Source organism: Sardina pilchardus, chromosome 16 (assembly GCF_963854185.1).
Source record: "Sardina pilchardus chromosome 16, fSarPil1.1, whole genome shotgun sequence".
Classification (NCBI taxonomy): domain Eukaryota; kingdom Metazoa; phylum Chordata; class Actinopteri; order Clupeiformes; family Clupeidae; genus Sardina; species Sardina pilchardus.
The window spans coordinates 18,669,401-18,679,675 of record NC_085009.1 but is presented as its reverse complement, the minus strand read 5'-3'; the positions used below and the strand labels follow the sequence as shown (position 1 = coordinate 18,679,675).

Sequence of the window (10,275 nt, the reverse complement as noted above, 5' to 3'; positions counted from 1 at the left end):
TTTTTTTAGGTGAACTTCAGAGGTCCAAAGTCAGCAATCCAAACATCTGTGTGCTCCAGTGATCTCTCTTTTCCTAATAAATTGTTTGCACAGGAAGTGACCTACCTTTGCCTCTTGTGCATCCCAGGAGGGCCGCACCTTGGGAAGTGTTGTTTTGGGCTCTCAATGAATTAGAGGGTGGAGTTATACTGTACTTCAGTGAACCACAAATGACTCACTCTGAAAGTTATTTGGTTGGCTAACACCATCACAGCACCAATCAGATCTTTTAAACAATAAATTCACTTGAATTTACAAATGACCTTTTTTGTTGTCATATATCCTACTGTATGCCATGCGGGACAGTGTAACTGGGATAGGATTGAGTAACTTTATTTTGATCGCCTGTAGCATATACATTTTGTATATACTGTATGTGCGATGAATAGTTTTATTGAGCAAAAAAAGTAGGCTACAGGTACAACTGACACAAAGTATTTACAACAAGGAAAGTAAACTCATGAAATCCTGTCCTAGCAAAACAAAACAATAAGGTAAAACTTGAAAAGCGCTCAGAAGAGCGCCAACCTCCACCAAGCGAACACATAACTGCCTCCTGCATCCAGATGGTGATACGGATCACTCCCAAAAACTCCTTTTTGAGTTATCTTGCGAACAAACAGACAGACAAACAAACTAACTAACAAACAAACCAACAAGCAAACCCTGATGAAAACGTAACCTCCTTGGCGGAGGTAATAAAATAAAAAAAATAGACACTTTCCACTTTTGAGACAATTCTTCTACAATAAATCAGAAGGTATAGATGTGAGGTTGCTTTATGGAGTCTGGCCGGTGAATGTTCTAGGGTGTATATTTGTAAGTCCTTTAAGCGTCCTGCGCCAGGTTAGGTACCCCAAAATAAGTTGATATTGAGTACTGGCAAAAAAGCTTTGTTATGCTGGGAAAAGGGCTGTTCTACTGAGGATTTCATGCTGCAATAACAGTGTTATCATGTTGTCTTGCGATGTAAAGAACATCCAAACAACCATTCATTCTTAAAACTAATGTGTTGTCTGGACACAGAGTTGTGTTAAAAAAAACAATGCAATTTGTGTTGTTTTCAACACATTATAAACATTTCGCCAAGTGACTTATTTTTGGACTCAGATCTGAATGGAAAGAGGTAGCTATGTTTATATGTTTATCTATCATTTCATCTTTCAAAAAAATATATGTTACTTCAGAACACCCTAGCATGCATTTTGGTGAGAGTTATGCTTTAACCTCAACATATTATGGTAAATACAACAAATAATAATATTTTGAAGGTGTCTAGTAATTTGACAGGTTTCTTTATTGACATGTCAACAGTTGATGTTTTGATGTTAAATATGCTGTTGAGGTTGGGTCTGTTTGTGGATATTAATAACCAATCCAAATGCCACCATCTTGTTTGGAGAAAATCTGTAGCCTACAAGTGAAGTGCTGAATGCGGAACAAGCTACTGTCAACAGACACAAAATGAGGAGCGTTCGGTACTCAACTTGGAGTTTACTTTCTCCTCACAGGATGGTGGCAAACTGAGGAACAGCAAGGTATGTACTCAGTACAAACAGTCAAACTTACCTTTCTTAACACTAACAAAGGTAAAAATACATCAGTTTGTCTAGAAAACCCCTCTCTATAGTAACTTATGCCTGATGGCATAAAAGTTCAGTTTGTTTTGAAATAGTGAAGTTGTCCTCAAAGCGGTGCTACATGCTAGTCAGTTGTAAATGCATATTCAGGTGTCATTCAAAACTGCACGGATAGGCATAACTTTGATCCAAAATGAAAATGTACACCGGGGGGCATTCATCTGTCAACAACTGAAGCTATAACCGAAATAAATAAATACATTTTCACTTCTAAATTATCAAGTGTCCTCCATCCTCCAACTTTGTCCTTTCCTTCAGCTTTTCTCTGAGTAGTTGTAGCTGTTCAGTCTCCTTCTGTATCTCCTCCCTCACTTTCAGTGCCTCTGCCCGGGCACACTCTATCTCATGCCTCTCTCTCTTGATCTTTTCTCTCTCCAGCTGGAGTCTCTTCTCCTCTTTCTGTAGCTCCATTCTTCTTCTCTCCAGTCCGCTCTCCTCACTCCCTGTGTTTATTCTGCACGTTCTCATCACTCGTTCCTTCTCTGTGAAGATGAAAGAGAAAAGAGGGCTATTAGCTCATTTTTACATGTATGAGTCTCTATACATCTCTTTCTCTTTCTTCCTCTGTGTGTGTGTGTGTGTGTGTGTGTGTGTGTGTGTGTTTGTGTGTGCTGTCACATTGATACACTCTCAGATGACATGGCGTAATTTATCGCTACTTAATCTCATCAATGTTCTCTAAATTGAGTGTGCAGTCTAAAACATAACAATTTACTAAATTGTGCACACAAACTAGTACAATGAGACCACAATTTAGTAAAAAGAGCACACAATTTACAAAAATGAGCGCACTCTCTCCATATACAGCAGGGAGTATGAAAGATAAATGTCTATTGTCAGTGATAGTAAGATAACGTGAAGAAGGTTGAACAGAAACTTGAGTGTGACTAAAGTGACTAAAATACAAAAGTGTACAAAAATCAACCACTTCTCGTTTCACATTGAACGTGTGAATGTAAAGACCATAAACATAAACAAGTACAACAACAACAAAAAGCAACTTGCCCAGCTCTCTGTACAGCAAGGGTTGGCAGTGAAGCAGCGCCCTATAGAATCCATCCTTTGCTGTGGTGCCGCCCATCTCTAGACCCGCCCATAGCTCCTGGGCCCTCTTCTCTTCATCCTTGGCGGAGCTGACACTGAAATATGCCTCTTCACTCAGTAGCCCCTCCCCCAGCAGCCTATTGGCCACCGCCTCCGGCCGTGTCAAGCGCTGAAGGAGGTCTTCTTTTGTCTCACTGAGAAACTGAGCGCGCTCTGAGGGAAAGGTGAGATTTACAGGGAATTAATAAACATGTTTAGACACCCTGCAATTTTTTCTTTGAGATCAGTCCTATATCCTCCGAGATAGAGGCAGTTTGGCAAGGGCTAAGGGGTGTCGCATGCTGGCACATTGCTGGCAGGTATAGTATGTGATGAACATGACAGTTCATTAAAACATAGTTGGAGGAGTTTAGCCTGCAGCTACCTGCAGGCGTGTTAACAATACACACCCTTCTATGGAGTGTGTGTGGTAATTTATCTGATGAATTTATCACAACACTGTCACTGTTACCCAAAGCACCATGAATGACAGACAGGAATGTGGCATGGACATGTCCTCCACCTCCACTCCCCTGAGTTCGTTAGAACTGCTGTCATGACCAGAGGTGTTAGTGTATGACTCAGTGAGGGGTCAGATGCAAGGTGCCAGTTGGGAAACAGATTTAGTTGGAAGTTGGAGTTGGAGTTGACAGCTTTCTGAAGAGTTAACAATACACACCCTTGTAGTATGGAGTGTGTGTAGGACATGTTAACAGTTGAAGGTTTCTGGTAGGCACTGTTGTTAGCCAATAGTGTCAATTGACTTTATTAATTTAAATATACAGTAGATGGGAAAAATGCTTATTTTTTCTATGGCTGCCAATAATTGTGGGTAATATGTTATATTATCTAATTAGGGCTGTCAAGTGATTTAAACAAATAATGTTATTAATTAATCTAAATTAATCACATGCATCCATTTTTGCCATGAATGCATTTTAAGAATATTTCAATTAAAAATGGTCAGATGAGTCAATCAATGAAAACTGCAACACATTTACAAATTAAACAAGCTCATGTTTTTCCTCAAACACAATGCTATTACGTTAAACTGACATATTAAGTCGCAGCAATGAATTCATCCAGAATCATGTTAGATCAATGTGAAGCAAATGTTTTCAACTTCAATGAATGTTTCTTAACACTGTGGCACAACATATTCAAAGTTGTCCTTTAACATTGATGTTGCAATACTAAAAAAGTACATCTGAATGCTGCGTGCCTCCTGTATAACACAATGACGTTGAAATGACATAAATCCTCCATATAAGCTTAACTTAACCCAATTTGATCAAGTAATTTCAAGGATATTGATTATCACAGCATGAATCAGTTTCGTAAACCTATATTTCATTTATGTGCAACAGATGTTGATAAAATCAAGCAAATCCAGTGATTCTTTTTTTTTCTTCTTCCGTGTAGCTTACTTCTCATGACTTGTTCCCACAATGAAAATGTTTTTGTTGTGGAGGCGGAAGTCTAAAAGCTATCTTAGTCGGTCATATGTATCTTGTTATAGTATATAGCCTATAAACAATTATGTCTGCAAAGTTAATGTTCACAATGTTATGGATGAAAGCAAATGAATACTGATATGCCAATATGATACCTTGATGTGTCCCCCCCCCCATTTATTTATTAGATTTTTCTTATATTTTTTAGTTAAGTTGTTTTCATTTAAATTTGACTTTACTCTCTACTCTACTAGTGTTGTAATGCTAGTTCAAGGCATTTTGATGAATAATGTTACAAATGGAAAAAATATGGAAATTATTTTTACTTTTCTATACAGATACATTTTATTCTGTACAGTGTATTTCCTGCAATTTCCATCAATGATTTGTAAAAAAAATAAAAAAAAGAATAAAAATAAGTTAATAGGAGTATGTTTTGGACCAAAAAAACCTAAAGATTACATGATGAGAAGAGAGGAGAGGAAAAAAATAGAAACCCAAGATGGGGAAACTAAACTAATCAGCATTAGATCTTTTCTTTCCAGGGTCTTATTTCAAACCCTCCTCTTTGTCTTCGGTTGAGTTGAACCAAATGCTAAACAGGTTTGACTCGTCATAACAGAAATGAGATTTGAACCGCTGATATTAGACGTTACAACATCTTCTTTTACAACCACAGCTATAAATCCTGTCAATAGTATTTCACATAACATCTTAAGTATAGGTTTGACTTATAGTGTGAAATATACTGTATATTTATAACCAAGTACTGCAAAAGGAAAAGCGAAAGCGACCAAGATTATTGGAAATGGGGAAAGAGAGATGACTGAGAAATAGAAACTGTGAGACAGTAATGTAGTGTGTGTGTGTGTGTGTGTGTGTGTGTGTGTGTGTGTGTGTGTGTGTGTGTGTGTGTGTGTATTTGGCCCAAGTGGCCCTCAAATCAGTCGGGCACACTTAATTGACCACAACATCTTTGCAATACCCTTAAAGGAACACTTCACCGTTTTTTCATATTAAACTATGTTATTTCATATTAAACTATGTTGTAATATAATTGCACACATTGAAACGTGAGAGGTATGTATATCAACTCGTCTTAGTTAAGGGAATAACATAGTTTCATGTGAAACAACGGTGAAGTGTTCCTTTAAATATGCATCTGTTTTCAACTAATTGCTGTGGATCAGTTGGGCATATGTGGGCCTCACTGGCTGTCAATATGTCTGATCAGACGTAGCCATGGAGCACATTTTTGCATTCCGTGAAACATAATGAAGCACACTCATGGACGTCACACACCCAGGTGCCCCTCCTACTGTACATCCGTCCACTGTACAGTACAGTACATCACAGGGTGCCTCACTAGTGCATTGCCTTTCCATGGGGGCCCTCACACAGGGGTCAACCTGACCTACTGTAGGGGTCAGCAGTCACCCCACCTGGCCTCAAGCCCCAGTACAAAACCTGCATTTTGATCGCAACACGCAAAAACATGGCTCTTTATTATTATTATTATTATTATTATTATTATTATTTTAAAAAAGACCAAAGTTGCAAACAATTGCAAATGTACATTCTCCCTCATGTTTGATGGTTTGCTAATGCACTTGTACCCACATGGGTTGTCCTTGGTAGTACTATATCACTGTAAAAAACTGTCTGTCTCGATGCTGCTTGTTGTGTACATGTATATACAGTAGTCTTCTTTACCGTCTCTATTGGAGTAGTGTATGAATTTACTCCATCACTAGTGGTGATGGGGTTTAGTGCTTATGGCAGGCTGTCCTGCATGAGTTGATGTTTGTAATGAATGCTGTGGTGGTGATATGATAGTTTTTCATCATTATGTACATCCCAATTATGGCACTATCTACAGTATTTTGGTGCTATTTGAATGCGTTGAATATGTGTGTATAGATGTGTACGGTATATGTTTGGATGCTGGTGCTCCTTTACACTTGCGGTGTATTGTGACATACCCACTTATTCACCGGTCCCATGTGACCGTCAGGTGATCCTCCAGGGGGTATATGTACATCTATGGGTATATGTATGTGCTGATGTGGTGTATGTTTCAAGTCTGAAGAAGGGCGTTCGCCCCGAAGCGGTACTGTACGGTAAAAACTGATAAGCGTAGAGCTCAGTGTGCGGATCCAGCTATGTTCTTTTGCTTTAACCTTTTGGAATCCGGCACCTGCTAGCACCTGGATGTGCGCGCCTACTCTTTAAAATTCTTTATTATATTATTATTATTATTATTATTATTATTATTACTTCAATTATCCAATAAAATGGTTGTTTCATTTGGTTTCAACAAGCCAAATTAGGCTATGTTGCCTGGAGGCACCACCATACCATAGAGTGTTAATAACTCAGTCAACAAACAATGTGTTGTCCAATTACTGGGAATTTAACCACAAGTCCCTGCATTGTTTGTGATTCACCTTCAACCTCACCTAAGTTTCCTTTTAACCCAGGTGACTTGGTTACATAACCTAATCAGCAATAGATCTTTTTTCAGCAGGGTCCGATTTCAAACCCTCTTCTCTGGAAACTTGTCTTTTTTTTTTTTTCAAAACAAATCTCATATTGATATCAGATGCCAAAAGTCACAAGCCCTACTGTACATCATGGAACAGACTTTATCTCTCTTGTGCTCGGGTCAAAATGCATGCAGTACATGCCAACACTGCCAATAGTGTGGGTAAAGTTAGATCAACTGAGGAAATGCTGACCTAAAATGTGCATTCTTGAATAACAGTATGCTACAATAGAGGGTTTAAATGCATGATTGAAATGAAAAATACGAATAGTCTGTGATTAAAAACTAAGCATGAATCCACAAAGAGGCAAAAAGGTAACGCATAGGCAAGCTGACTGGAGACAGGTTCCAAACACACAAGCATGCTAGGCGACCATGAGAGCAAGAAGTCTGTCTCTGACAAAGTCTTACCGTTATTTTATAGGACCAAACAGGGAATGCTGATGGATTACATAGAATGAAAGAGAACGAGCTGACGTGATTAAAAAAAGGGCTATTACTGTAAAGACAGCTGTTATTAGCCTACTCCAGACTCCCTATGGCAGGTGACCTCAGAGGACATGGACAAGAGAAACCCAAAATAACTCCATGTAATGACCATCCTTGTAATATCTACATTTCTGGAAAGTGTAGCCAGTTGGACAACAACAACCCAAGTAGATATTTAACAGCTAATATTCTCTAATTAAGTCTCTGCATTGTTCTTAATTATCCATTATGCATCTAATATAAAATAGTCTATTTTCTGACCATTTGCATTATGCAATATGGCCATAGCATATGAAAACCCAATGTTAGTGTGTGTATGCATGTATCAATGTTTTCTGTAAAAAGTGCTTAGGGTCAAACTGTCTGTGGACTGTGTGTGTGTGTGTGTGTATGTGTGTGTGTGTGTGTGTGTGTGTGTGTGTGTGTGTGTGTGTGTGTGTGTGTGTGTGTGTGTGTGTGTGTGTGTGTGTAAAATTGAGTCTGTGTGTGTGTGTGTGTGTGTGTGTGTGTGTGTCTGTGTTTTCACATGTATTGCTTTTGTGTCAGACCATATAGGCAAACACGTACCCATCTCCAGCATGAGCTCCGACTCGTGTTCCAGCAGCAGCCAATAGAGGGCGCCCATGGCCCGTGTGCCCCCCGCCTCCAAGACCCTGAAGATCTCCGCCATCCGCTCACAGCTGCTAGAGCCGCCCACCACCGCCTGGTACTCCTCAGTTGCCACCAGCCCCTGCGTCAGGAGCGCCTTGGCAACGCGCCGGGTCTCCTTGACGCGCTTCGTCAGCTCTGGCCGAAACTGCAGCACTAGCTCAGCACCTGAGATTCAGGGCAGGAGAGGGCGACCGAAAAAATATAGGGAGAGGGAAAAATTAATAACTAGGACACTCTTAAAACGAATGTGTTGGAAACAACACAAACTGAGTTGTCCCTATCTGGACACAGAGATGTGTTAAAAAAAAAAAAAACACACACACAAGCTGTGTAACAAATAACTAAAGCAATGTGTTGGAAATAACACAAGCTGTGTTGTCCCTATATCTGGACACAGAGATGTGTTGTTTTCAACACATTCATTTTAAGAGTGTAATTTTGGCCTCAGTAATTGTAGTTGTAGCACTTAAAGAAACTTGCTACAGAAGATCGTTGAAGACCAGTAACCACTTGGTGAGTTGCACATTTTTTAAAACGAACGTTTAGGGGTGCAGGACAGAATCGTCCTGGCCCATCGCGAACAATGTTGAAGCCATAGAGAACATTCTAAAGCAGCCAAATTGCAGCAACAGGACCAATCTTCGAGATTTTGGTGTCAACCACTCGTTTGCATCCTAGGCAATACAGAAAATGAGCTTAAAGTGTAAAATACTGAACTATGCCTTTAACATATGGGATGTGTACACTTAAGCCCCTTGTGTTTTAAAGAACATTTATTTATTATACATTTTTCATTCACAAAATGGTGTCCTTAAAGGTTTTTTCAAAGATCAGTTTCCAAAAGATATTTTATTCCTCATGTCAGTCAACTTTAGCATGGGCTCATAAATGTGTACGGGATAATGGACGACACGCCGTGCGGTTATTCAAAGTTAATGCACGTTCTAGACGGTGATACGGCCCGACGCGAAGCGGAGGGACGTTCCGTCTAGAAAAGTGCATTAACTTTGAATAACCGCACGGCGTGAAGTCCATTATCCCGCTTATTCCACTGTTGCCACTTGAGTTGTGTTCGTTTCCGGTGCTAATTTAAATGTTTTAATCGCTAGAACTGTATTTCTTGTAGAACTACTTTTCCCAGACACATTTCAACCAATTTCTCAAACTGCCGTTACTAGTTCTAAATGGATGGTTGCTATGGCCAAAAGCCAGTCGTTAGTTCTAATCTCCCGTTGTCAAACTGGCATATCCCAGGATTCTCATGAACGATAACTTAAAAAGATTGCTATTTTTCTTAGCCTACTGCCACTCAACTAGCTAAAAGCCACCTCCGTCATATGCTAAATCTTACTATGATCTGAACGTCTGTATTTTACAGCTTGTATTTAACGTGACAGTGCATTTAAACTTTAAACATTTAAAGTTTGGCGAATTAATATTCAAGTGTGATACGGCCAACAAATTGGAACTACTTCATAGCCGTGCGTATATCTAAAGTTAATGCACACCCTTATAGAACGCAGGACAATGGGGAACTCAACCGAGCAGTGGAATAAATGTGTACAACTGTATCTCAGAACAATGCCTTCTTTGTCCTTTAAATGTTGTTGCCAGGTAAAGAGTGGCATTCCTGATACTGCACTCTTATTGTGCAGCCACTCCTCACTGGAAGGATTTGGTTATGGATCATGTGCAGTGTTTGGACCAAAGAGCAAAGTGAAATTGGAAAACATATTTTGCATTGCAAGGCTGTGATTTATAAAACAAACAATTTTACTTTATGTGTAGTTACAGTGTAATCATACTATCCCATTAATTACACTGTACTACACTACACTACTAAGCTCTGACAGTGTATTGGTACATACTTTAGATTTATGCTTTAATGTTTTGTCATACGCACGCACACACATGCATACATTAGACACACATACTGTATGCACTCAGACAAGTACAGATATGTTCCTAGACACATATGATTGTACGTACACACACACACACACACACACACACACACACACACACACACACACACACACACATAGACATACATACATACACACACAATATCTTGCTTTAATATTTTCTCACAATATTCATTTAGAACTATGAAATAAGTCAGACATAATTTAGACAATGTAATCATTTAAACAGTTGCATTACATTCCAGACACAAGCCATTTTCCTTCTGCCCTGGGCTATTCTGAAATTAAGGACGAGTTTAGGTACTAATCTACAGACAATAAACTGAATTGCAACCTTTATCCAAGTTGTATTAGACATCTGGTGAGATCTTTATGTTGCATAAACCTGCATTGTAGGTTCAATGTAAAACACTCATTGTATGCATGTTATGTTCTGTCCTTGCATGACC

The 10,275-nt window shown here is 39.2% G+C and overlaps 1 protein-coding gene across 2 annotated transcripts in view; it reads right to left on the bottom strand.

The window, feature by feature from the left end:
- Nucleotides 1-356: 356 nt before the first annotated feature.
- LOC134060275 (protein enabled homolog) overlaps nucleotides 357-10,275 on the bottom strand; it is an 11,334-nt gene continuing 1,415 nt past the window's right edge. For both annotated transcript variants that reach the window (XM_062516930.1, XM_062516929.1), the window contains exons 3-5: nucleotides 7,818-8,066; nucleotides 2,685-2,936; nucleotides 357-2,161 (exon numbers count right to left, since the gene is read on the bottom strand). In XM_062516930.1, the coding sequence (XP_062372914.1) occupies nucleotides 1,890-2,161; nucleotides 2,685-2,936; nucleotides 7,818-8,066 (773 nt within the window). In that variant the 3' untranslated portion in view covers nucleotides 357-1,889. The remainder of the gene's footprint in view (nucleotides 2,162-2,684; nucleotides 2,937-7,817; nucleotides 8,067-10,275) is intronic.